Source organism: Anguilla rostrata, chromosome 11 (assembly GCF_018555375.3).
Source record: "Anguilla rostrata isolate EN2019 chromosome 11, ASM1855537v3, whole genome shotgun sequence".
NCBI lineage: Eukaryota > Metazoa > Chordata > Actinopteri > Anguilliformes > Anguillidae > Anguilla > Anguilla rostrata.
Window position 1 is genome coordinate 17,608,242 of NC_057943.1, and position 27,584 is coordinate 17,635,825.

The 27,584-nt window shown below is 42.7% G+C and overlaps 2 protein-coding genes across 4 annotated transcripts; both read left to right on the top strand.

Moving 5' to 3' along the window:
* The first annotated feature begins 1,936 nt into the window (after positions 1–1,936).
* arih2 (ariadne homolog 2 (Drosophila)) lies at positions 1,937–14,036 on the top strand. Of its 2 annotated transcripts, none has more exons than XM_064298428.1 (15): positions 1,937–2,091; positions 3,528–3,961; positions 4,243–4,310; positions 4,410–4,479; positions 4,572–4,716; positions 5,469–5,590; positions 6,422–6,531; positions 6,982–7,099; positions 7,303–7,353; positions 8,472–8,493; positions 8,695–8,846; positions 9,107–9,250; positions 9,707–9,775; positions 10,125–10,244; positions 11,945–14,036. In XM_064298428.1, the coding sequence occupies exons 2-15, from the start codon at positions 3,701–3,703 to the stop codon at positions 12,014–12,016; spliced, it is 1,524 nt and encodes a 507-aa protein (XP_064154498.1). In that variant the 5' UTR covers positions 1,937–2,091; positions 3,528–3,700; the 3' UTR covers positions 12,017–14,036. The 2 variants fall into 2 exon arrangements, with proteins under 2 accessions (XP_064154498.1, XP_064154499.1); XM_064298429.1 differs by having other exon boundaries at positions 3,531–3,961.
* Positions 14,037–14,787: 751 nt separating this feature from the next.
* On the top strand, positions 14,788–25,475 carry impdh2 (IMP (inosine 5'-monophosphate) dehydrogenase 2). Of its 2 annotated transcripts, XM_064298426.1 has the most exons (15): positions 14,788–15,284; positions 16,072–16,120; positions 16,411–16,512; positions 16,634–16,708; positions 17,061–17,267; positions 17,706–17,793; positions 18,578–18,777; positions 18,879–18,969; positions 19,090–19,185; positions 19,561–19,632; positions 21,692–21,835; positions 22,017–22,161; positions 22,715–22,858; positions 23,971–24,054; positions 25,013–25,475. In XM_064298426.1, the coding sequence occupies exons 1-15, from the start codon at positions 15,187–15,189 to the stop codon at positions 25,032–25,034; spliced, it is 1,617 nt and encodes a 538-aa protein (XP_064154496.1). In that variant the 5' UTR covers positions 14,788–15,186; the 3' UTR covers positions 25,035–25,475. The 2 variants fall into 2 exon arrangements, with proteins under 2 accessions (XP_064154496.1, XP_064154497.1); XM_064298427.1 differs by lacking the exon at positions 19,561–19,632 and having other exon boundaries at positions 14,792–15,284.
* Positions 25,476–27,584: the final 2,109 nt, after the last annotated feature.

A 27,584-nucleotide genomic window follows, 5' to 3' on the forward strand; every position in this document is an offset into this window, starting at 1 on the left:
TAAACCAATTAAACATTTAGAAAATAATCACAGCCACATTGTCAGCCACATGTCCACACTTTGCATTGCATTCACACAGCAGAATAATACCACTTTTAAAAAAAAACAAATGTAAGTAAAATCCTTGCATATCTCATTATCATTAGCATATACTGTACGATAACATAAGATAAGATATATACTTTATTGTCCCGAAGAAAATTTGTTTCAGACACATCTGATGCTTGCTGTACGAAGACAGTATACATAACACACAATAGGACAGCACAATTGCACATTGCTCATTATACGTACATTTAAGACAGGTACCTACAGTACATCCAGCACATACATACGCTGTATACATAATACACAAATTGCACAATGCAGCGGACCTCCTAGCTCCTAACCTTACCTCCTAGGTTACTATTCAGAGCTTTAATAGACAGGGGAACAAAGGAGTGCTTATACCTATTCAGTTTGCATTGGGGGATCTTGAAGTGTCTGTCTGAGGGGAGGAGCTGGTATTCAGGGTTCAGCAGTATGAGATATGAGATAGTTCAGGGTAGTTCTTTATCACTCCACACTGCTGCCCCGAACAGCAGACATTATTTGGGACATTAAATTATGATTTGTAGATGCAGTTGGGCAACTCATTGCTGCCCCAAAAAATTGTTTCTCTTTCAGGCTGTCAAAGGAGGAAAGGAGAAAATTACAAAAGAGAGAAAGAGGAGATTATAGAGGAGGTCACAACTTTTTTTATCTGAACAAAGGGCATCAGTAGAGCCACAATCGGGCAAGATAACACAAATATTCCAGCCATACAACCTTCAAGTGAAAGTAGATACACACAATCATTTTAGGCAGCTTTTGAGAAATGAATTGACTGTATCTGGATGAGCTAGATGTTCACAAAGAAGTCCTTAATTTTTCTTATCTTGCACTGACCCAGGAAGTCCCTTGAGATAAAAATACATTTTTCAATGGAGACATGGCTGCCAGAAAATAAAATACCAAAAGATCTGTGTCAAAACATACATAGGCTACAACAATATAACAAAACTGAATTTAACTGGAACATGCCCAACAATGCAAAACAGTAATTTAAACCAAACTAAACAATTAGTAAGTTCCTGCCCAGGGATATTGCTCCAATTGCAATATTTTAAAGTTATGACCAAGTCCAAGGTCAGTAATAAGAAAATACATTATTCTGATATCTCTGAATACTATAGGAACACTAAAAAGCACCTGCTTGGTGGCAGGTGAGTAAAAAAGGCTGAATAGCCTGATACATTGAATGAGCTATAATTGTATGTTTAAAAAATGTGAAAATTGATCAGAATTCCTGAGAAAAAAAATGTAGCCTATTATTATTCATAATAATAAAGGAATAAAGATTTTAAGTATACTAATAATAATATTTATTATTTTTTTTATTATTATTAATTCGATAGATCGAGAAAGCCTCGATAATTAGGCCAGGATGACACTATAGCCTACTCCAAATTCTTTGGCATATAACGAGTCTCAGTATTTACCAATGTTAGTTTACCCATACTTGTTGATTTTTTCCAGAAACATACAGTGTATCCTGCAAATGTGTAGGTTGTTTGGACTGTGCCTACATAGCCTGAACAGTGCTTCGCTGAAATACGACCTTGTGAGATTAAAAGGGTATCATTTGTGATGGTGAAAGCTGCTTGACGGTTTGAAACATGACATGGGACATGGCATGGTGGTTTAAATTATCGAACAATACTCATTCAACACTGTAAAGTAAGTTCTAGCCAACCAAAAATATAAAAAAAGTTTTCTGAAAATGTGTGCGCACAGGTTCTATTCGCAACAGTTTACCCTGAATCCGTTTAATCCTGTTACTTCACTGGTTGCCATTAAGATTGGATAAACTGATCCAGGGTCAGCCCTTTAGTGCAGCAAGTACAGAGGACGAAACTGAAAAGTCCGCCTCAATCGGAGACGGAAATGACGTCTCATACGAATCCCCCCGTAGTTCCTGTCTTCCTTCTGGCTTCGATTCGGTAAGCCGAACCGAACTGATTCTGAGTATCCCGGTCGCGCACTGCAAGGCGGCTGAGCACAGCCCCAGAGGTAAGTGAAGACGGACTGTCGGGCTGGGAAGGGAGACGCCTCGGACGAGGCGTGCTGAGGTCGTTGTCAGCCTCGTAGGGCCTTGTTTACATGTGCATCCCTGGGCCGGAGTGAGAGGCGTTTGCTATGTCGGGGGCAGAGGTTACGGATCGTAGCGGCGAGACGATGGATGGTTGAACAAAAGCCTGCTATATTTGCGATGTTGTCTTTCATTAGGAGTGAAATAAATACGAAATATCGCAGCTGGCTTTTTGATTTCTTGTAGCTTCACGCTAGGAAGCTCGGTGTCTCCTATTCATTGCTAGCGGTAGAGTTGTATTGATACGGTGATGCATTGACTGCGTTAGCGAACTAGCTAACACAAACAGACCGACTCTTCGTAGTAGGCATAAGCCGTCTCTGTGTTCTGGGCTGTTGCTAGCTAACTAGTTGGGTAACAATTCGCGTTAACGTTAGCTAGCTAACGGTACTTCTGTGGAGTTGGCCCGTTATCGCCCAACAACGGTAATACCTTATGTTACCATGCCCAAGCGGTTATTTTTAGCTGCGAACGGAATGCGAGGCAGGGAGTCGTGGGTCGATGGCACCCACTGGCCCAGGCCTGTGTTATACTAGCTGGGCACATTTTCTCTCTGTAGTGTTCTGGCTTCCAGGTTACATCCGTCGAAGTCACAACCTTTTTATCGTAACGTTACTTCGTTAAACTAGTGGCCAAACTGAACCCCGGTTCTGAGGTACGGGATTGCATTATTTTGGGAATCTATTATTACCTAGTTGGATTTGATAGCTAATCTTCCCATTGTCACTCATGCGGCTGCTGTCATGCCTTGTATGACTCTGATGATACATCTGTTAAGCATTAAAAACGTTACGTAAATGACTTATGTGTGATTGTAGGCATGCTGAGTGTGTACTAAGTTTATCTGTCCACCCACCGTTTTCGCATTTACCAGTCGAATGACTAATTATCATGTCACTCGTATTTGAACGTTGTTTTTAATAAGATCTTCAGTGTTTCGCAGTCCTTTGGTTTTATCTACTTGTTTGACTGGTGTATATCTTTTGTAACAATGCATTTAGTAGTACACTTTTCCTGGTTTTACTTTTGTGTTTCAGGTTTATTTGCTTTTTAGCATTGTGTCCTATCCTGAATGTTGCATGAATGTAATTTCATTTGTACTACCTCAGTCCCATGTATTGGACACCTGGTGTTGGGCCCTTAGCTCGAATATGATAACTTTGCTCACAAATGACTGGCACCCCTACATGTGTAAAATGTCATTGATATATTTAGATTTTATGATTGTGACAGTTGTTGTTATTTTTAATTTTGTCTTATTCTCCTCCCATTTCTGTTCCCCCTTCCTCATCACACCCCCCTCCCCCAACCCCCATTGTGTTTTTTCTGTACCTTCCTCCCTTCCTTCTTTCCCCAGCAGGCATTTATATCCTCTCAGTCTATCCACCTCAAGAGTACCTCATGAGTGACTGGCAGTGTGACTTCTTCTGCTTTTTCCGCTGCTGCTGAGCAGAGGCTATTGGGAGTTGTAGTTTACGGAGTGCTGATTGCAGATCGGTGGAGGGTCTCAGTGAAAGTGGGGTCCAGGGAATGTCCGTGGACATGAACAGCCAGGCCTCTGACAGCAACGAGGATGACTTCGGCCCCAACTCCGAGGAGGAAGAGGACGAAGGGGGAGAGGAGGAGGACCAGGGTGATATTGCGGACTACTATGAGGGCGTGGCCAGTGACGTGGAACAGCAGGGGGCTGATTCTTTTGATCCAGAGGAGTACCAGTTCACCTGTCTCTCCTACAGAGAGAGCCAGAGAGTTCTGACAGAAGAGGTGAACAGTGTGGCCACTGCTCTAAAGGTAGGGATGGGTGTGAAAGGTGGCAGGGGGTGTGGAACTGATGGGGGCAGAGTGGCACAGTGAATGGTGGAACATAACTTTGAGAAAAATGAAGAATGAACTCCATTTATCTAAAATCACAAATTGTGCTTAACTGTACAGAGCTTGTATTGTTCACCTCCTGTGTGTGGCCGTTTGCTGTGTTCTGCTCAATGCTGCAATTCTCACTGCGATCCCTGCTAGGATTGTGGGAAGGTGGCTGTATTGTGTTTCACGTTTCCTGCTTTCTCCCCTCTTTCTAGGTTCTGCCTGCCGTTGCAAAATTGATCCTGGTCCATTTTCACTGGCAGGTGTCTGTTATACTGGACAGGTAATCAGACACGCATACACCCACAAACGTGCATCCACACACACATGCGTGCACAGCAGCTACATAGATGGAAGCTGACTGCTCTAGTTTGTGTTTCAGGTACAAGTCCAATTCCTCTCAGCTTCTTTGTGAGGCCCAGGTCCAGCCCAGCTCCTGCAGATCCGTGACAGTGAGTAACGCAGCTGGGCGTCGGTGCGTCAGGACTGAGTGCGTCCATGTGTATGCGAGCTGGGTGTGTCTGAACCGCGTTTCTTCTCCCAGGCGTCCCCTCAGTCCCTGCAGTGTGGGGTGTGTCTGCAGCTGGTGAGAAAGGACGCCTTGCTCTCCCTACCCTGTCAGCACTCCTTCTGCAAGTCGTGCTGGGAACAGCACTGCACAGTGCTCGTTAAGGATGGGGTAGGAGTGGGTGAGTTCTGTGGGCTTTGCTGGGGGTCAAGCTGTCTGACTGAAGATAGAGGGTTACACAACTTGCATGTCATTTGGAGTGTGCAAATGCATATCTCTTGTTATATTGGTCAAATTCTTGACCTCTTTTAGAAAACAGATGAAAGGTAAAACGATTGTGCAGAATTTAGACTGACAAAGCTAATTTATGTGTAATATCTCGAGAGATGATGTCCAACTATAAAAATGAATTTACAGTTGCAAGTGTTAAACTTGTATATTTAGCAATTGCTTTTATTTGAACAATATTACCTTTTTATTTTTGTAAATACAATTTTGTACGATTGTAGTTACTTCGGTCTTGCATTTATACTGTGTCAGGAAAATGGTAATGATTACGCATACTTGCTTTTTAGAATGTCACGCTTGAGCTTACGAATTACCATGTGCCTTACCATGTGAAATTATTTTTATTTGTATGGAATAATTAAATTGGTTATGAATGTCACTGATCATTGTTATAGCCTAAACCAGTGTGACACTGAAGTGAGCTTAAAAGCAGTTCTACCACTGCTAAGACTTATATACAGGGGTTGGACACACTAATGGAAATACCTAATATTATATGAACATCAAGTAGCTAGAGGAGTAGAGCCACCCTTCACCTTCAGGAAGGTTTCAGTCCTTCCTGGACAGGAGGACATTGTATGAATCTAGTGAATCCATATGCGCGGTGTGATCTGTGTGACGTGGTTATATGCGTGTTTTGTGCAGGCATCTCGTGTATGGCTCAGGACTGTTCCCTCCAAATGCCAGAGGACTTTGTGCTCCCGTTGCTTCCTAGCGAGGAGCTGAAGGAGAAATACAGACGCTACCTCTTCAGAGACTATGTGGAGGTCTGTGCCTGCCTTCTCTGATGTTTATTTCTGGGGTGATTTATTTGAGGTGAAGTTTATTTATGAAGTTAAGTCGGTGTCAGAAGTCATTGTACATAAATATGCACTTTTAAACTTTCGTAGCTTCTTGACTCATAGTTTTTGTAAACATCACAGCCCTATAATCTCTCCCATCTTTCCTCACCCTAACAGTCAGCGAGCATTTTTCTTAGCGTGTTAGGAATGTAATGATCTTAGCCATAAGAATTTGAACTTCGCACCCGCAAACTTAGTAGCGAGTAGCGAAATTGAAGTGCTTCACACAAAGAGTTATTAATGCCTGGAATTTGAAGTGGAAGCAGAGTCTGGGTTTCTTCAGGACCACTCTACGGAGAGATTGCAGGCCAGAACCCAGCTAAGATGGGCTGAATCTTTATGCATACTTAAATTCTTTGGAACCCTTCCGGTCATCTCTCTTTTCCAGAAAACACATCTTTGATACCTCGTTTATGAGTATACTTTCTCATTTTATGAATACCAGCTGTGAATCTTTGTGATTGGGATTTAAGATAAAAGTGCCTGGATATATGTTGACCCTGATCTAAATCCATATTTAATACCCAATACATTTTTTATGGTCTGGTTTATTCCCTGCATTGCATGGGAAACATTGATTCGGATGGATGTGCACCGCTGTTCTCTGTTCTCGTTTTATTTGGGTTGGGTTCTTGCACAGAGTGATGTCATCACTGCTCTGCAGCAGGGAGTGATGTCACTGGTGACGCCTGTATTTAGTATTCTTTCCGCAGAATGGAAGTGAATGTGCCGTGTGTGGTCCTTTCTCCATCTCAGAGTCACTTCCAGCTGCAGCTGTGTCCTGGGGCAGACTGTCCTATCGTCATTCAGGTGCAGGAGCCCCGAGCACGCAGAGTGCAGTGTAGCCGCTGCAGCGAGGTCTTCTGGTGAGGGAGTTAAGATGTGTACACACACGCGTATGCACGCGCAGACACACGCACACTACCCAAAAAAACGAATGTACACAAACAAATGCATGCTTGCAAATGCACATACATAATGCAAACCCATACACGCTTTTAGTACGTGTACATAACACATGTAACACATACTGTATGTAACATACTTGCATGACACACGTGCACATACACATACTTAACACAAACCCGTACATGCACAAAGTGCATATATATGTAGTACATACAAACGCATAACGACATGACACACACATAGCACAACACATACAACACATATGTGCGTGCACAAATGCAAATTGACTAGGCTACATGTTGAAGTTCTGCACACTGCCCTATATGCTTCTGCTTGTCTTCATAAAAATGAATTTACTGTAACAGGGTGCTTACTATGGGTGCCTTCTCTCTTTATCCGTCTCTTAGTTTCAAGTGTCGGCAGATGTACCATGCTCCTACAGACTGCGGAACCATACGGAAGTGGCTGACCAAATGTGCTGATGATTCTGAGACCGCCAACTACATCAGCGCGCACACTAAAGATGTGAGAGATGGGTGGATGTACACATTAACACACGCACGCACAAAAGCATGCTCACGCGTACATGTGCACACACATTTTACACACACACACGCGCGCGCACACACATTTTACACACATGCGCACACACCCTTTACACCCACACGCGCACACACATGCACAAATGTGCAGACAGTGGCAGTGATTCTCCTGCTCTCTATTTTCAGTGTCCTAAGTGCAATATCTGCATTGAGAAGAATGGAGGCTGCAACCACATGGTGAGTCAACTTCAGACCAGCAGCATCCCTCTCTGTGACAGAATCATTTGTATTTGTTGCATTCTTTTTTCCTGAATGAGATTCAGTCTTCATTCAATCTCTTTCTGTGGGCTAGTCTTGAAGAATCTTAGTCTGCTTCCACTTCAAATTCCAGCAAAATTTGTAACCCTCAGGCTGAAGATGTTCTTCAGTCCTGTAACTCAATTATCCTCAGAATTCTTCTCTTTATTGTATGGATTCTTGTTACCCATCTCTTGTGCTTTTACTACAGCTGCTATTACTTTTATGTGCTGAGCAAAACTCAGAATTATATGGTTTTAGTATAAGCATTGCTGGAGAGATCCTGATCAGTTACAGAACCCACTGCAGCTTTCACTCTGATGGTACCTCCCGTAAAATATTCTTGCCTTAATTTTATAGAACTGTAAATGTAATTCTGTATCAGAAGATTGTCTTGCCAGTTGTCTTATTTTTGGACCTTATTGAGATCATCCTCAACTCTCGTCATTGGTTCTAATGTGCTTGCTTCCCCCTTAGTTTGCTACCAGCACCAAATTAATGGATAACATCAGTGAACATGTTAAATTCAGTGTGCTGTCTTCATCAAGGCTATATACAGCACAGAGTACCAAAAGTTTATATATTTTGGATTTTGAGCAAATGCTAGCGTCATAAAATGAACAAATCTTTACAATACAGGTGAGAGATGATTTAAAGCACAGTATGTCACACCATGTGAAAACCAGGAAAGGAGGAGCCAGTATGTGCTGCACAGCTAGAGAACCTTGCCTGGTGCTGCAGGGGTGGTTTGCTGCCTGCCATTTTAGACCTGCAGAAATGTCACAGGCGCAGTCGGTCACAGATGGGCCGTGATCTGGGAGGCTGTAGTCACAGCATCTCCCCGGGGGGGCGACACATCCGTGCTCTTAATCGCTGCCAGCTACTCTGCATGATGGGAATGCTAATGATGGATGACCACGAGATTAGCACTAGCGTTCCTGAATAAGGAGCGAGAAGCACGGCGCTGAGGCCCTGTAGCACGAGCGGTAGAGTCGGAGGGGTTCAGTGCAGATGTGAAGTTCGACCTCCCCTGACCTGTCTTTTCTGTCTGTTTTCAGCAATGCTCCAAGTGCAAGCATGGTGAGCGGCGACCTTTACTGTTCTCAAAAACCCAGTTTGCATTTTCATTCATTTATGTTTTAAAAAGCATTTTAATCAGCTAGACTAGATCATGTTAGCATGGTTTGGCTCAGTTCCATTGAAAGTAAGCATGGGCATCGAGTTTCTTATCTCCAGTTTCACAACATCTCTCTTTGTGCGTGTGTGTGTGATTACCTGCAGATTTCTGCTGGATGTGCCTAGGAGATTGGAAGACCCATGGCAGCGAGTACTATGAGTGCAGCCGCTACAAGGAGAACCCTGACATTGTTAACCAGAGTCAACAGGCCCAGGCCAGGGAGGCACTCAAGAAATACCTCTTCTACTTCGAGAGGGTGAGGAGGAGCGAGGAGGAGGAGTGCTTAAGAGACACACACACGCACGGAATAGCTTCCTCTTTAAAAGGATGAGGACTGAAGTGCTAACGCGCAAATGACTCCCTAAAATGCCTCTGCCACTTGAGAGGTGTGAGTGGGCGGTGAAATTGTGTGGAACGGCCCAGTCTGGAGTATAGTACGCTGAGTGTCTGCCAGGGTATGCAGTGTCTGTGTCCGTCTCAGTGCCAGGTGGTGACTGCCTGTCTCTCTGTCTGCAGTGGGAGAACCACAATAAGAGCCTGCAGCTGGAGGCCCAGACTTACCAGCGGATTCAGGAAAAGATCCAGGAGAGAGTGATGAACAACCTGGGCACCTGGATTGACTGGCAGTACATGCAGAATGCTGCCAAGCTGCTGGCCAAGGTATTGGGCATCAAGGGCATGTGTTTCCACCGTTCGCACACACACACACACACGCACACCAAATGGGTACATCCATGCTCGATGATCCTAATTCTAATTTTTTAAAGGACTTATCCAAATCTCATAAACAGGAGCATAGAATTTTTTACTACTAACACTTATTTCATTTTCATACTGATGCCATATGTTAACAGGATAGTTTACTCTGGTTGATAGGTAGTTGATGCTGTCACGTTTTGTTGCGCTGGCATTGGTGGTAAGTGTTACTAGTCTTTTCTCAAGTTGCTGGTGTCCTTGATTGTACGCACTCACCTACTGGCTTTGTAAGGTTGGCTCCTGCATAATGGCCTTTGCTGAACGAATGTAATTTATACACATGTGGTAAAAATGCTCAGAGAAGCACATGAATCGAAGTGTTCAGACTGTAGAGAGAACTCCTCCCTTTTCTGTCCACAGTGTCGTTACACGCTGCAGTACACCTATCCCTACGCCTACTATATGGAGTCTGGGCCCCGCAAGAAACTGGTAAGATGTGTTTGTTTTGTGAATGTCTTAGGGTTGTGAGCAAGCAACTTTGTGGGTTATGGGAACAAGACAAATGTAGAACAGTAGCGTGCGGTGTGACATGTTCATCACCACTCAGAAGCAGCTTATGTTCTCCTGTCCAATTTTCTTCCCCACCCTCTCTCTCTCTCACTCTTTCTTTGTCTATCTCACTCTCTGTCTTTCTCTGTATCTCTCTGTCTCTCTCACACTCTGTCTTTCTGTCTCTCTCTCACACACTCTCTCTGTCTCTCTCTGTCTCTCTCTCTCTCTCTCTATGTCTCTTACACTCTCTCTGTCTCTCTCTCTCTTCCTCACCCTCTCTTCCCAGTTTGAGTACCAGCAGGCGCAGTTGGAGGCGGAAATAGAGAACCTGTCCTGGAAGGTGGAAAGGGCAGACAGCTACGAGAGGGGCGTTGGAGAAGGAGAGCTGAGCGCCAACGACAGAGGGGTGAGGGAGAGTAACGCACATGTGCAGGGTTCCTTCGTTAGTGAGAACATACACTACATTTCCCAAAGTATGTGGACTCCCCTTCCAATTGGTGGTTTTGGCTATTTCGGCCACACCCATTGCTCACGGATGAATAAAATCAAGCATAAAGCCATGCAATAGACAAACATTGGCAGCAGAATGGGTCGTACTGAAGACTTTCAACGTGACAGTGTCATAGGATACCTCCTTTCCAGCAAGTCAGTTTGTCAAATTTCTGCCCTGCTAGAGCTGCCCCAGTCAACTGTAAGTGCTGTTATTGTGAAGAGGAAACGTATCGGAGCAACAACAGCTCAGCTACGAAGCGGCCGGCCACACAAGCTCACTGTATGTGACCGCCAAGTGCTGAAGCATGTATAGCGTAAAAATCATCTGTCCTCGGTTGCAACACTCGCTACAGTGTTCCAAACTACCTCTAGAAACAGCATCAGCAGAAGAACTGTTCGTCGAGAGCTTCATTAAATGGGTTTCCATGGGTGAGCAGCCGTACACAAGCCTAAGATCAATCATGTGCAATGCCATGCATCGCCTGGAGTGGTGTAAAGCATGTCGCCATTGGACTCTGGAGCAGTGGAAACGCATACTCTGGAGTGATGAATCACGCTTCATTATTTGGCAGTCTGATGGATGAATCTGGGTTTGAATCTGGCGGAATCCATAGTGCCAACTGTGCAGACCCGAATAGTGGCAACTGTAAAATTTAGTGGAGGAGGAATAATGGTTTGGGGCTGTTTTTCATGGTATGGGCTAGGTCCCTTAGTTCCATTGAAGGGAAATCTTAACAGCATACAGTGACATTCTAGAGAGTTGTGCGCTTACACAACCTTGTGGCAAGTTTGTTTCAGCATGACAATGCCCCGTGCACAAAGCAAAATTCATAAAGAAATGGTTTGCTGAGTTTGGTGAGGAAGAACTGGACTGACCTGCACAGAGCCCTGACCTCTGCCCCATCAAAGACTTTTGGGATGAAGTGGAATGCTGACTGTGAGCCAGGCCTAATGCCCAACAGAAGTGCCCAACCTCACTAATGCTCTTGTGGCTGAATGGAAGCGAATCCCCACAGCCATGTTACAAAATCTACTGGAAAGCCTCCCCAGAAGGGTGGAGGTTGTTACAGCAGCAAAGGGGGGTCCAGCTCTATATTAATGCCCATGGTTCTGGAATGACATGTACAAAAAGTACATATGGGTGTGATGTTCAGGTGTCCACATACTTTTGGAAATGTGGTATATGCTAATGCTCCCAGGGTGTCACATGACTTTGCATTATTTTCATCATAATTTGTGCTTGCTGCTGTACACTATGTAAATAATGTAGGGGGCACTCCCCTCCTTCAGAACTAATTCGTTTATCAATCCCTGTGGTACTTGTCTGATTTTGACAAGAAGCTGTAGATAAATAGGGTCTGTACCTCAGTCAGTGTTAGAGAGCTACTTCCTGTGCTGCCAGCCACATTACGTCATCTTCCAATCCAAGCAAATGTATGGCTTGTAGCATCAGGCTGGTATGGACATGGCTTTGCCTGTCAACCAGCTCTTTAAATTGCTGGTTTTGATGCCCAGGCGGTCATCAGTTTTGTGAAGTGAAAAAATAACAGGTGTTGTTCCATACCTTTGCACTGACAGCAGCGCGCTCTTTATCTGTCTGTCTCTCTCTCTCAGGATCTGGAGAATCAGATGCACATCGCTGAGCAGAGGAGACGCACGCTGCTCAAGGATTTCCATGACACCTGAGTGTTTGATTCTGTGGTTCCGATCAGCCCCAGAAGCTTCTTCATGCTTTCATTCATCTCTCTTCTTTGCTGCATCCCTCTCTTCCCCCTCTTCCTTGCTTTCCTCTTGCTCTGCTGGAGTGTGGAGGCCTGGGTCTCCGAATGGCACGAGCGCATTAGTCCACCACCCCACCCCACCCCACCCCCACGCCAAAAAAAATTATAATGATCCTCTGACAGGAAAACTACCACAGGCCCACTCATGCATGTACAGACACATGCAGATACATACTTGCACTCGTGCACACTCATACATGCACGCACACACGCACGCACACACAATGGAAGGGTTGGACACACTCATACACAGAGATTGATACATACCGAGGGCAGGTCAACTAGGCACATTCTAATCTTCCTCATCTATTCTCTCCACCACTTTTCTGTCCTTTTATTTTTTCTGCACATTGTTCAGTTTTTTTTGAGAAATGGCTGTTAATAGAGTAGGCTCATTTAAAAAATGGAAAAAGAAAAAAAAACTGTAATTTTCAACGGTTGTACATTAATACAGAAATAGAGTTACTGAGAGAATGTTTTTAAACGAGCGCTGTGTCCTGTGTGTGTTCTGTGTCTCTTTGTGTCTAGCTCTTTCAAGCTCAGACTGGCATCAGTTTGCATTTCAGAAGCTTTCCGAAGTTACCAAAGCATTTTGGAACATAAGCACACAATCTGAGCGCTTGTAACAGCACAAAGTCTTCAAAATATAATCTAAACCGTATGCTCTGTATGTCTAGTTCGGAACAACAAGCAGCCTAGACCTTTCAGCTGCCCGTCATTGGCAGGCTCGTAGAGTACTTTGAGACCTGTGGTGTCATCCCACTCTCCTTATGGAATTGTACAGGTGTGTAACCCAAGTTGCAAATGTAGACATTTGTCTCCTTACTCTGTTTGTCAAGCTCTTATTTTGTAGTTGCCTGTTTGAAGTGTGCCCCTCATAAGGAGTTATTTTTGTTTGTAATATCCTGATGAATTCTCACAGCAGGGTAGGGTCCTTTGTCCCACTTTAAGGCCTGATAGTATGCTAATGTTGTTTTGGTCAATGCCACCCTACATTTTGTTGAGATTAGGATGTTGAAATGCTGTTATTGTAATGTTTTCATTAAATGCTGTTGCTAAGCTAGTGTTACTGTGCTGGCTGTCTCGGGGGTCCCCTGTTGAGACATGCTTGGTGCACTGAAATTCTTTGTTATAGTTGAAATGTGGGTCAGAAGGGCTCAGAACGTGGCTATTATATTTTCAAGAGATCTGTAAAGATGTGAAGGGAAGTCTTCTTTTGCCCCACCCCAAACTGTTATCCTATTAACACGCAATGGGTTTTCAACAAATAATATTTTGAAACTTGGACTTTAGTTTGAGATGGGATGTGTAAATGAAATGTGTTGACACGGAGACATTGAGAAATACTGGCTGGATAACATTGTAAAACATCTTTAGTCACATTTTAAGAGGTTAATTCTACATGTGTTTGTTTTCTCAGATTATGGTACACCGTTTTATTGCTTTTGCACTTTATTGGTTTCAAGGTGCACACACAATTTTCTATTCTGTAACTTTAGACATCTTAAATGCCCAATCATCAGCACACCCCACTTAGTCTTCCTGAGGCAGATATAGCTCTTGATTTCTTGTTTTCTGCCTGTTTCTGCACACTTAGGAATTTTGTTAGTTTCTTCCCTGTATCTTCTGTCCAGGCTACCTACAATCTTTATAAATTTCAGGTAAATATTAGTTGTTTCCTTAATTAATCATTTTTGTTTGAGCTTTGAGCATACACCCACCTACCATGTACCTACTTCTATTTAAATAATGCACACACTGCAAGCAATACAAAGAATAGTGTGAAAATATGTTTCTGGCACTGGCCAGTGGGGTGTGCACGAGTGCACAAACCAAGATATTAGTTTATTTGGAATGAACACCATCAGAATCAATGCTCTAGTTGACTGTTAAGGTTTTAAATAAAATATCTTTGGACAAGGTCATTTTTATTTTTCATTGTATTAACATTTCACTAATTTTGCACCCTATTATTTTGGTCAAGTATTCTCATTAAACGGATGAAATACAGTGATACACCCAAAGAAATAGCCTATAAAGGAATTGAACATATCTTCTTTAGTATCAGTTTTGATGATATGATAAGCCTGCAGAATGAGCAATATTTACAGACCTCGTGCTATAGAGCCGACGCTCGGCCCATGCAGGATCTCCAATGCGGTCCTTAATATGTACCACAGTGTCTCGAAGACATAGATAATGCTTTCCACAGCGCTTCTCTAGGTCACATTGTGCTAACAGATGTCCGCCTGTCCCCTCGCGGCCAAATAACGCTAGTGCACTGTCAAAGATGGTGGACGAAGTGAGAAGATGGAAATGTTTATTGAAGATGCGATTGTAATCGGTTGGGGAATTTTCCGGGCAGGCGTTGAGACAAGCAGTCTTAACTATGAACATTTACATGACTATTCAAAAAGAACCTGGGTATTCCGCAAAGAGTGCAGAATGGCGTTGGAGTCATTTAAAATCATTTTCACAAAAAGCATTACTTTTAGATTATTTTTATCAGAATATTTCCTTGGCCACCAGAGCGTTACAAATAAAATACTGAAAAGTATTTAGACTGAACAAAATAGATAATTTCTGATTCGTGGACTCGCGGACAAAAAAAAATCACTGAATTGGCACTGTCGACCATAGAGCTCCACGAGCTCCACACTGCATCCTCCGTAGGATATGGAAATGACGCAGTACTGGGGTTCAGAGCGTTATCCCAGCGGAAAAGGGTGTTCTGCGAAACACGTGTTGACAGTGCTGATAGCGACAAGGACAGAGCACGCAGTAATTGGTAACCCAGATAAGACCACAAGATATATCGCTTCTTAAAATTAGGACATCTTGTCCTGCTGTCTGGAAATCGTTTTAACTTTCGTTTTAGCGTACAGACAGAAAGGGTGAAGGCAAACCGTGTGAAACAGGCGCGCTATACACAGTGACGGGTATTAGTCGAACAGTCGTCTGGTGGTTGCTGTCGGAGTGCAGCTAACGGAGAAAGTTCTCGGTATTTGGCAGTGTTGTTGACCAACTCGAGGAAATAAAGAGCAGTTATTGCGAATTACTACGGAGACGCTTGCCATGGCGGACTACCTTATCAGTGGGCAGACAGGCTATGTGCCCGAAGATGGACTGACCGGACAACAGCTGTTCAATTGCGGAGATGGCCTCACATACAAGTAAGTTAGTTTGTTAACTGTTAGTTTGCCGCTATCAATTCGTTTCAGCCATGGTACTCGTGGCCTTGTCGCGTTGACACTTGTACTGTAACCGTTGTTTCCAGATAGTTCGCTATCATGCGGAGGCATTTGTAACTTGATCAGCACAGTGCAAGTATTTGAAACCCAACCTATAACTCCTCGTTAAGCGCTCCACATTAGGCATAGTCGGGGCAGAGACGGGCAATATCAAATGCTTGTTTGTATTTTTGTAACGTTAGTTGGCTAAATTGTATCCTCTCTCGGATGTGCTGAATATCGTTTTAGTTAGGACATCGCCCGAGACTTGGTGCTATAAAATAATAAAATGCAATGTCTGGCAGTAACGTATTCTGCAAACTCGAGACTTCTGGAATGTGTTCTCAGTGCACTGCACACTGGTACTGCTCTGCACACTGATAATGCGCGCGCTCTCATAGGTACATGTCTGCGTGCCATGTACAGGGAAAAGCCGGTACATGCCTGCGCTAACATTGGCAGTGACTACATAATTAGAGTATGCAGGGAACAAACTCCGCAGGCCAGTTATGAACATGCAAAGCTCACAGAACGCTAGCTACAATTATGCAAAGTTCTGAAAAGTTTAACTGAATGTTGCTGTTATGTGTCTTTTGTAACTTCATCAGTGTGATCAGGTGCACTGTCCAATAATTTAAAGAATTTTACATGTGCTAATGTGAATTTACTGACTGTTATTTAGTGTTAAGTGTTTTGTGAATGTGTGCACACTTGTTCCCCTCTGTTGCAGTGACTTCCTTATCCTCCCTGGATACATTGATTTCACTGCAGACCAGGTGGTGAGTATGGACACAGCTTTAATGCCACTCACTCTTCTTCACAAGTCATTTAGCGGCCTGTCATAGAACCACCAGGCTCTTTTTCCATAGTGTCAATGCAGTGGGTCCTGACTCTTTTGCCCTGCTACTAGACACATGAACCAACAACACCTGTCCTGTGTGCTGTTGTCAGTGCAACACATACAAATTTGTAATTTTTCTCTGAATTGGTATGTTCTTATGAATGATAATGGATTGAATTTTTCATTGTTTTAAAATTTATGGTGAGAATTTATCTGGTATTTCCACAGGACTTGACATCTGCGCTCACCAAACAAATCACCATGAAGACCCCTCTGGTGTCATCACCCATGGATACAGTTACTGAGTCAGGGATGGCCATTGCAATGGCGGTGAGGACAGTTTGGAATCAGGGGTTTGACAGAAGAGTCAAGGGGTGTGATGCAGATCTGGCAGTACACTCGCACACGCTGATATGAGCCTCTATATATGCATGTTTTTTTTGTATTTCAGCTTACAGGAGGTATTGGGTTCATCCATCACAATTGTACCCCAGAGTTTCAGGCTAATGAAGTTCGCAAAGTCAAGGTAATCTGTGTGCCTCTCTGAATGTTTTCCCTTCTCCTACTCTCCATGTTCCCCTCCAAATTCCTCTGTCCCCTTCCTTCCCACCTTATTTTCATGCCAAATTATTTTTCACTTTCTGACATAGTGTACTGACCTCTTATTCCCATGGTTTTTCCTCCAGCCTGTAGCTGCCATATTTGCCTTGTTCATGTTGTACTGCCTGTGTGTCGCGTGTTGTTATGAGCGCCACTGCCAGTTCTCCACTGCTTGCCCTCGTTGAGTCCTCTAAGTGGTAGTATCTTCCCCTTTAGTGCATATCAGAGCTTAATAGAATACCTCCTGCCCCCCTCCCCCCACCCTCTCCTCACATCAGCGGTATGAGCAGGGCTTCATCACAGACCCGGTGGTGATGAGCCCCAAGGAGCAGGTGCGGGACGTCTTCCAGGCCAAAGCCAGGCACGGCTTCTGCGGGATCCCCATCACGGACAACGGCCGCATGGGCGGCCGCCTGGTCGGCATAATCTCCTCCCGGGACATCGACTTCCTTAAGGAGGAGGAGCATGACTTGCCACTCAGTGAGGTAGGATATGCTGTGCCTGTGAGCTTCTCCCTAATGCCTGAAAACGTGACAATAGAATGTACTGAAATTTAAAATCAAATAAGATTAAATGGTCCTTGTTTAGTTTTAAGTTCACAATATTTTTAGTGTTGCCAAAGTGCAATGGATAAGAACACATTCTGTGTTTCTCTGGCATTGATGTGCCACTACTTGTTAGTTGCTGCCGTTTTTTGCCCATTAAAATTGCAACATTGTTCTGTGTCTGAAAGTGCCACCAGTATGAATTCAGTGTTTGTTGAACTCAGAATTTGTTGCTTGCAGCAGTATAGATGCTTGTGCAAATGTGTCTTCTCTGTTCCTGATACTGTGTTGTCCATTTGTAGCAATGGCAGATATATCTGTGTTTTCCTATTCCAATGGAGCGATTTTGAATGCTGAGTTGGTTTCTCTCTCTTCCAGGTAATGACTAAACTGGAGGACCTGGTTGTGGCTCCAGCAGGAGTCACTCTGAAGGAGGCCAATGAGATCCTGCAGCGTAGCAAGAAGGGTGAGAAGGGTGGGGGGTGGGTGCTGTGTGCTGGGGGCTGGGGAGGGGGGTGTTGGGCTAGGAGGGTACATCAAGTAAAGCATGAGGTTGAGGTCCACTCTGAGAGTAAAATTTATGAAGGGTCTGTTTTAGGTGGACCTTTGGATAGATTCCAGAATGACCCTTCTGATACTGGAGGTTGAGATGTGTTCATGGCCTGAGCTGTGAGCTCTATTTAATATTACACACACACACACACACATAAAGCTGATGTTGCCATCTGTTGATTTAAGTATTTTTTTGTCTGTTTTTATTTTATTATTATTTTTTACATTGCATTTTGATTAATGTTGTTTCCTTGATAATTTGTATTTTACAAAGATCTATATTTAGTAGTTAGAAGAATGAAAACTTCAGAAACATTTTTTATCATCTCACCACACATTGATGACTTTTTTTTCAGTCTGAGAAACGGAGTACTGACTCCGTAAATTTAAAGCAAAGAACTAAGAAGTAAAATATGTTCACATACACACTGATAATTATAGATGCCAAGTCTAAAAGATGCTGAACTGAGCATTTATCAGAATCTATGTGCTGTGCCTTGGAAACACTGGGAGAGCTGCTAGCACACTCTCTTTTGCATTGTGCTAGCAGCCATTATGACACACATTAACGTTTAATATTTTTTTCTGACTAGTTTGTTTTTTTAAAGTAAATTGAGAGAAATGGTATGTAACAAGAGATGCAACCACCCCCACACAATGGGTTTTAATCTGATGGTGTACTTGTTGCCCCGTCTCAGGTAAGCTGCCCATTGTGAATGAGGAGGGCTGCTTGGTGTCCATCATTGCACGCACGGACTTGAAGAAGAACCGCGACTTCCCCCTTGCCTCCAAGGACCCGCGCAAGCAGCTGCTCTGTGGCGCTGCCATTGGGACGCACACCGACGACCGCTACCGCCTGGACCTGCTGGTGCAGAGCGGTGTGGACGTGGTGGTGCTGGTAGGTGTGCACGCATGCGCTCATGTGTACGCGTGCGTGTGCGGCTGCATTTGTGTGTACGTGCGAGTGCAGCATCACAAAAACAACCTGTCTCTCCACAGGATTCTTCTCAGGGGAACTCAATCTTCCAGATCAACATGATCAAGTATATCAAGGAGAAATACCCCCAGCTACAGGTCATCGGGGGCAATGGTAAGAGTCCGCATTCTGCCCTACTACCCTTCCCTCAGCTGGACTTCTGTGTCCTTAACTGCTCCAGCCGGCCCACATATACTGTAGCTACCACTCCAACATTCTTTCTGTTTTTCTCAGTGGTCACAGCGGCTCAGGCAAAAAACCTCATAGATGCTGGCGTGGATGCTCTCCGTGTTGGAATGGGCAGTGGCTCTATCTGCATCACACAAGAAGGTGAGTCTGACCAATTGCAGGCATTCCCGCCCACGACACACCCAACGGAACGGCAGCGAGTCTGGGGAGTTCTCTTGTAGATTACTAGGTAGTCTCCATTCTTATGATCCACCTATCAGGAGATTTCTAACTGAGCGCCCTCAAAAACAGCATACTGGTTCTACCAGTCACCTCAGTGGGAAAATTATGATCTGGCCACTCACATTATGTGGAGGATAAAACTTTTTAAAACGGTATTTCTCTTTCTCTCGTTCTGTGTTGCGCTCTTTCTTCTTCATTTATTTGCTCCCTTTTTAAATTTCCCCTGCTTACTTTCCGTGTCTCTCTCATTCTCTCCTTTCCTTCATCTCTCGTTGTCTGTCTCTGCCTCTCTAGTGCCCCCTTCTATTCCTCCTGATATTAAGCTCCACAGCCCCAAAACCCCTTCTACTGTTACGGGATACAGCAGTAAGTCCCTCCCACCTGTCCCCTGCGCAGTGCTCCCATTGGCTTCACTTCTGTATTTGTCCATCCCCCCCACAGCCTGCTGCATTGATTGGTTGGTTAACAGATCTGCATTTTTGTAGAAGTAGATGCTGGCCTGGGGTTTTGAGGTTTTGGATGCTTGTCCTCTTCCCTACTAACCTCGTCCATGACAACATGTGACAGCTCTTTGCCCTGAATAACACCTCACTCCTTCACTTATGCCGTACGTAGAGTTAGCCTCCTTTAGGTCTCTTCCAAAGCTCAAAAGGATTGGTGCCCTCAGGTGTATCTGTAACTACAAATTATATGACATTATTGTTCTTATTGTATATGAATGTTGTATATTCCTACACATATTTGTACTCTATACATTTCTGTTTGAAGGAAAACTCCAGCCTAAAACACTTTGACATTGTTAGAATTTGCATATTGGTGTTGAAAAATGCAACGGAAGTCCTGTTTTCCTATTTTGTGTGATATTTCCGTTTTCTTCTCTAAACTCAAGTTTTATCGACAATGTGATGTCACAGGATGATATAGCCACAGTGGAGGCACAATGGAGTTTAATAGGAGAGTGTATCTTCAACTCGCTGTAGCACCAACTACAAGTATCAGGTATTCATTTCAGCCCATTAGTGACAAAAAGTCAGGGATTTTGCCTTGAATCCTGCTAATCACCTTTCTGCAATGCTCCTACTGAGAGAAATCAATCATTTATCCAGATGACATACTGATTTCTGCCGTGTTGGCAGCCTCAGTAGTCCAGAATGCAACAGCGTGGCTTTGTGGAGAATTGGGAGCGTGGCTATGATCTCCAAATTTGCTTTTAGCTAATGTTCTCACAAAGCGGGGTGATGAAAGTAGTTCATGGTAATGTAGGAAAATGACACACTGGAGCTGACTCAGACAAATCCTGGCAGGATAGCAACTTAAAAATTGGAAAGAGAGATAAATGTGAATACATTACAAATATTAACTAATGAATTTCACTTGGCTGCTACACATTTACTAATGATGTGTTTTTAGCCTGGAGTTTTATATTATTTTTATAATAATATAATTTTGTATTATTTTTATTGTATTTTTAGATAGCTAGCTAACAGTTATCAAAGGCTGAATTAATCACAGAAGAAGCATAATAATTCTGAGTAGCCTGGTAGTTTTCATTCCTTAATATAGCTACAGGATTTGGAAAGCTTATATGACAAATTCTTTTCATGGACGCTCTCCTTTTAGGTCTATGTATTTGTACATAACAGGTGTATAATTGAAGTAAATGCTTGAGATTTCAGTGTAAAATTGTGGCTAAACAAACATACTACCAAGACAAAGAGGCTGGTGTCTGTGATTGAAATCCCATGGGAAAATGTTGCTGAACAGCTCTACTTCCTTTGATGTGCAGTGAAAAAAATACCAAATATATATATTTTTATCTATAACAAGCACCTTTCTTTTGCTCCAGAGGGCACCATGACCTTATAGATTATATCTCTTATCTTGCATTTTTCATTTACATGTTTTTCTTTTACAGTTTCTGCTATGTAAAAGAAAAATATGCCCCTCTTTGAACAGGGGTTTCATTTTGGGTTTCTTTCCTTTTCTCATTTACTTGCCTGTGGAATTTACTATTTATAAACGACGTAGAGACCCTACTGAGAACTAGCTGAAAGATAAGGCCTGTGTTTTTCTCATACAAGAATGCACAATATTGATTTGAATATAATAATTGTAATTAACAGGAATATAAAAGAAAACTTGAACAGATTAAATTAATCATGTAATGGCAAAAATCAATCAGTCAATCAACTGGAAATGTACTTTGTTTGGTAATATGATTGCATAATCTCCACTTAAGTTTAATTTATTACGCTCAATGAATATTGTGCTGCATATAAATTAGATTTTACCTTATTTTAGGTCCAAGTTCAGTGCATGGAGAGATACTGCAGGGTGTATGCTGCTTGTTTTGTATGGTTTATGTTTATGTCTGTGTGGGCTTAGGGTTTCTTGCTCTTTCCTTCTCCCCGTCCCTGTCTCTCAGTGCTGGCATGTGGACGTCCTCAGGCCACTGCAGTGTACAAAGTGTCCGAGTATGCAAGACGATTTGGAATCCCAGTCATTGCTGATGGAGGCATCCAAACTGTTGGACACGTTGCCAAGGCACTGGCTCTCGGAGCCTCGACAGGTACAGACGCACACACACAAGCACACACACATGCACTAGGAGATATTTTGGGCCAAAGGGAGTCGAGTAGTCATTCAGCCTCTTGTCAGACAGCCATTTATTGAATGCACCTCTCTTGCTAAGAATAAATGTATTTGAAGTGTATCCTAGATATGTGAACTTTTCTTCTCCTCCCTGTCAGTGATGATGGGCTCCCTCCTGGCTGCCACCAGTGAAGCACCAGGGGAGTATTTCTTCTCTGATGGGATCAGGCTGAAGAAGTATCGTGGAATGGGCTCAGTGGATGCTATGGACAAGAACCTGGGCTCTCAGACCCGCTACTTCAGGTACTACTACAGCCTTACACATGCACTCACAAACGCAAAAACACCTGTGCACACACTTACCTGCACATGCACCCACACATACACATTCACACTCGCAAATAAATACATATACCTGCACATACATGCATATATGTGTACAGAGCACACATACATATTACATGTACATGTTACATGCACACTCACACACATCATCAGTAAGTGCATACAGACACGGTGTGCATTATCTGTTGGTGGTGTTTGGATGTGTTTTTGTTTTTACTGGTGGTATAACATTGTGGACGTGCGGAGTGCATTACAGGCCTTTGCACTCATAATATTTTCTGCTACTTTAGCTAGAGTATGTTTATTGGGAAAATACACACCAGTGGAACATTTAATCCATCTCTTATTTTGATCATTACACGTTTAAAAGAATTTATGACCACAGAGAGTGTTTCAACTTCAGGGGTAAAAAATGAGAATTTATGCATCCGCTCCATGTAAATTGTCCTTCTTCCCCCAACCCCCTCTCCCCTCCCGGCTCTTGGCTGTGCCTCTCCCCATCCGGCCCTAGTGAGTGCGATAAAATTCGCGTGGCGCAGGGCGTGTCTGGTGCGGTGCAGGATAAAGGATCCATTCACAAGTTTGTCCCCTACCTGCTGGTGGGAATTCAGCACTCCTGTCAAGACATTGGAGCCAAGAGCCTCACCCAGCTCAGGTATTTACATTTGCAACGGCTGTTTATTGCACAGAAGGGCGCCGGAGCGCACCCATAACATGGCTGCGGAGCAGACTGTGTGCATGTGGTGGCGCTACAGAGGCACGTGCGCATACAATGGTATAAACACCCCGTCTTCCAGAACACACAGCAGCACAGGTTCATTAAGTATGCATTAGCATGCATACTTCTCCTACATACAGAAGTTTTGCACTTAATGGAAGAGTTCACCGTACTTTGTAAAATGCACATCTTTTTACTTATATTTATTGTGGTAGTAATCTAAACATTCTATAGCTTGATTCACTTTCACCAGTAATAATATATGTTTTTTCACAATTTTATGCTACTTGCCATGTAATATCCAGCTGTATAAATGGATTGTATGTAAAGAATAATGTAAATCTGTATGGATAATACGTATCATGTGCAAAATATCTGTGCTGTAACTAATGTAGAATGCATAATGATTCATTGGCATTCAAGAGAAATACTTTGTGCTGAACTGTTGGAGCTCGAGGCAAGGGAAATACAAATATTTTCCGCCAGTCAGCAGTGTGGCAAAGCCAGTTCATTATATGAATATGTTAATGTACCTGCTTATCACTTTACAAGGACTGAGTGAACCATTGGTATTATTGCTGGCATTATAGCTGGTTGACATGTCAGAAGTGAGAGTAATTTAATAGTAAAATTACAGCTGTGAGGAACACGTTGCTGCTCAGATGGAGTAACTGGCTAAGTGAGTGGGATAACATTATACTGTGCCATTACAGGCAGAGAAGTGCAATGTCGCCAAGGTTCAGAAAGATGGTGTGACATGACCTTGCTATCAGATGGGGCTGATTGTCAAAACTGAATTTGTGAAAGTTCATTGCAGGAGGACCACACCCCTTAATCTTTCAGCGCTCTTGTTAATTTTTGAATTGTGTAATTTTAAAGGTGTTCATGTTTACATTGTATCATTTTCTCATTTATACATTTGGAAAAAGTAAGTGTACATGTTTTTCTTATGGCTGAGTGAACACTGCAGATGTAAAAAAACAAAAAAGTGATTGCACAGGGTATTGAAAAAGACACCCAGGGTAATACAGTGAACTCTCCTTACCCAGGGCCATGATGTACTCTGGAGATCTGAAGTTTGAGAAGAGGACAGCTTCAGCCCAGATGGAGGGAGGGGTGCACAGTCTGCACAGGTAGGTACACATCTACCTCTCTCACCTGAGTTATTCAATTATCAGTTGCCTTTTTGGCTACATTTCTACCATTTTCCTCAGTTGAAGAGCAGTAACGGTTTCTGTTGATAAGACCTGTTCAGGAGAGAGCTAATTAAAACAAATTATTTTACCCCCCGCCCCATTTTCAGTTACCTTGAAAACTGTATCATCATCACCACCATCATCCCTGATAGGAACTGAACCAATTGAATTGGCAGTCCTATTCATGATATGTTAAGAGTTAAGAGTTCTTATCCAGCTTATCCAGTTCTTATCCAAATAGTGCCTATTTTACTTCCACTAGAGGTCAATGGTATTTGGCTACTTGTCATAAAAAAAAAAAAACTTAAGGTAGATTCAGTAAATTGAACTACCCCTACCCCCCCCCCCCATTAAAAAAATGATTGGATAGACTTTCTGTAATTAGTTTAATTGTAATTATAGCCAAAGGAGGCTATTTTGAGGAAAGTCATGTCTAAGATTATTTCTAAGAAAAAATATTTTTGTGTTTCTGTAGGCAGAAATAAAAAATGTATTTTGGTTTGTTATTCAATAATTGTGCATAAATTAACCACAGGTTTTTAACCACAGGTGACCTAATACTTTTGGCTGTACTGTATATATGAAAGCAATTAACATGTCAGTGATTGAAATTTAGAGCACCATACATGCAATGATTATTATTTTCACTCTGCAGGCATTTCTGTGGGTTTATGTCCTGATTTCTCATTATTCATTGTGGCCCACACACGCAACACATTCTGGTTGGGAAATGTGGCCCATATTGTCCAAGGGATTGAGATACACTGGTTTAAAAGGACAGTCCTGAAGGCCAGTTGGTTTATCCACAAAGCTAATTGTGGTCCGATCTGGGAATATGCAATTCTGTGTTTTCCATCATTTTTAATTAGACCGTCTGTGTGTGTTTTCCTTACAGTTATGAGAAGCGCCTATTTTGAGAATGGTGAAGATGGACTCTCTTTCTCCAGACGCCAAACACAATCCCGTCCTCTATATACACTGGAACCCCCCCCCCCCCCTTTCGAAAATACTTGTGCTCTGCCAAACCACGAAGAATCAAAAATACTAAGACAAACTACTCCAACCCATAACATTTTTCATTGCCTGTGTCTGTTACTGTTCTAACAGGGAGGGAGGGCTGGTGATCATGAATGGCCTGTCTCTGCTCTCTCTGTGTGTATGTGTATGCTTGTGTGTATGTATGTATGTATGCGTGTGTGTGTGTATGTGTATGCTTGTGTGTATGTATGTATGTGTGTGTGTGTGTGTGTGTGTGTGTGTGCGCGCAAATGCATGTTTGTCATACGCCTACCATACTTTAAGCAAAGTTTTTTCCCGAAGTGTTAAAATAAATGTGCAGAAATATTTTTTTCCATGAACTCCCATGTCCTTGCCTTCATCAGCCACCAGTGAAAATAACAGAACCTCTTACACACCGGCCTGCTCCCATGCATCTTCTCTGCCACTCAGCATGTAGACTGCAGTACTGTGTATAATCACACCACTGTGGTGTGAGAGACTGCTGTAGTTCTGCCACTGTGTTGCTCAGTTCCTCAAGAGTGCCCATTTTTGTTAAAATCCCATAGATCAAAAAGAGGAAGTCCAGTTGTGCCTGTCTGAGTTTCACTGTGTTGATTAAGGTGGTAGGCCAGTATAAATGAGTCCATAACAGATACAGAGAGCTTATATGTGTATCATTAGTGTATAAATGCAGTATCAGGTAGATTCAGATGTAAGAGTTATGCAAAGGGACTTTTATCATGCTTTGATCACTTTAAATGCAATTAATGTATAGGAATATTAGCCCAGTTGCAATGTGCAAGATTGCACATTGGCATGAGATGATGGGATGGTTGTACAGCTAATGGAGGATAGGTATTCAAATTGGTGTGGTTAAAAACGGATGTATGTGTTTGCATACGTGTATAGATGTGTAAAGAAGGTTGCTGGACATTTCAGTACTCTGCTGCAGCAAGGTGGCTCAGCTGGAAAAAATGAAAATGAAAAGTTGAAAATGACAAGTTCCTGTCTGCCATGTAGTGGTTCTGCTTTGTGATCAGCTGATCATGGCATCAGTACTAATACTGGCAGTGTTGATGACTGGCAGATCAGACAGGACTTGATTAATAGTCCTGCTTTTTACGAATATATCATTTTACCTGTATAACGGCTTTCAATGGATGAATTGGGAACGCACAATACTAGCTGCAAAAACTTATTTCGCAATGCTTCTAATTTTGATGCATTCTGCATGTAACATTAATTATGTGAAAACTCATCTGAGTATGGACAAACAATGTGAGCTGACTTGCTTATATGCTGATTTACTTATTTGCCAATAAAAATGGATGCCCCTATAAAGTTTAAATAGCGATCACTTGCTAGGATTTTTCTGGTATTTCACTGAAAGAAGAAGTGAAGAAGAGGAAGCTATGTTTCACATCACTATGGCAAGTTTTGCTGTTGCTATGATTTATTCACTTTAAGTTACGGTTATTTTAGATATGATTCTTTACTCGCATAACTCCCTTGTGCTTGGCTGGTATTAAGAGCTTAGTCAGAATCCTCTTGTGTTCAAAATAATAGTGTTAGGGTTCAGGTTTTTTTCAGTGAAATGTTAATGAGGGAACAGATGGAGAGCAGAACTACTGTAACTGTCAGAAGGAAAAAGCACAAGGCATTTGCTGAGTATACGTGCAAAATATCTGTCACCCAATGAAATCTGCCCAGTGACTGGTCAGCGAACACAACTTAAAAGGCAACTAGGGAGTCTACTAATGAGCACCTGAGACAACGGACACAAGAGTACTGGTAAATTGAGAGTCTCAAGGGAATGGACTTAATATCTGGAATCACTGGACTTTCCAGACACCCTCCGCCTCCCCCCAACCCACACACCTGTGTACGTTTACCTGCACACACACACACACACACACATACATATATATATATATATATATACACACACACATTTTATGTTTATGCTGAAATCATGATACATTTTTTGGCCTTTAAATGTTTTGGTTTTAAATAACATAATAGGAACAAATAACACATGTACAATATCAGGGTAGCGTACAGCTAGATATACAATCGTACAAAGAATATTTAGTAGGCTAGTATTTAGTAGGTGTCATGTCAAGAAATAAGATCATGAAAATGAAGACAAGCAAAGATGGACTGGGAGTGGACGGAGGAGGAGGAAACCTGGACTCGGTTACTGTGAAGAAGAGAAAGTGAAAATGACTCTTGATGGTAAAGAGGAAGTCAGGGCTCATAAATAGAGCCTGGCTCTCTCATACAAACAGACGAACGCAGAGGAGGAGTGGAAAGGAGGTAAAGATTAGGACAGTGGCTTTGGAAGGTACGGTAAACCTATTTCAAAGTTGAAGTAACTTTCACACAGGCCCTATTCTCTCACCATGTGTGGCTATCCTGTCTTCATTTGTTTATTTTTCCCTCTACTACTGCCTTCCTGTTTTCTCCCT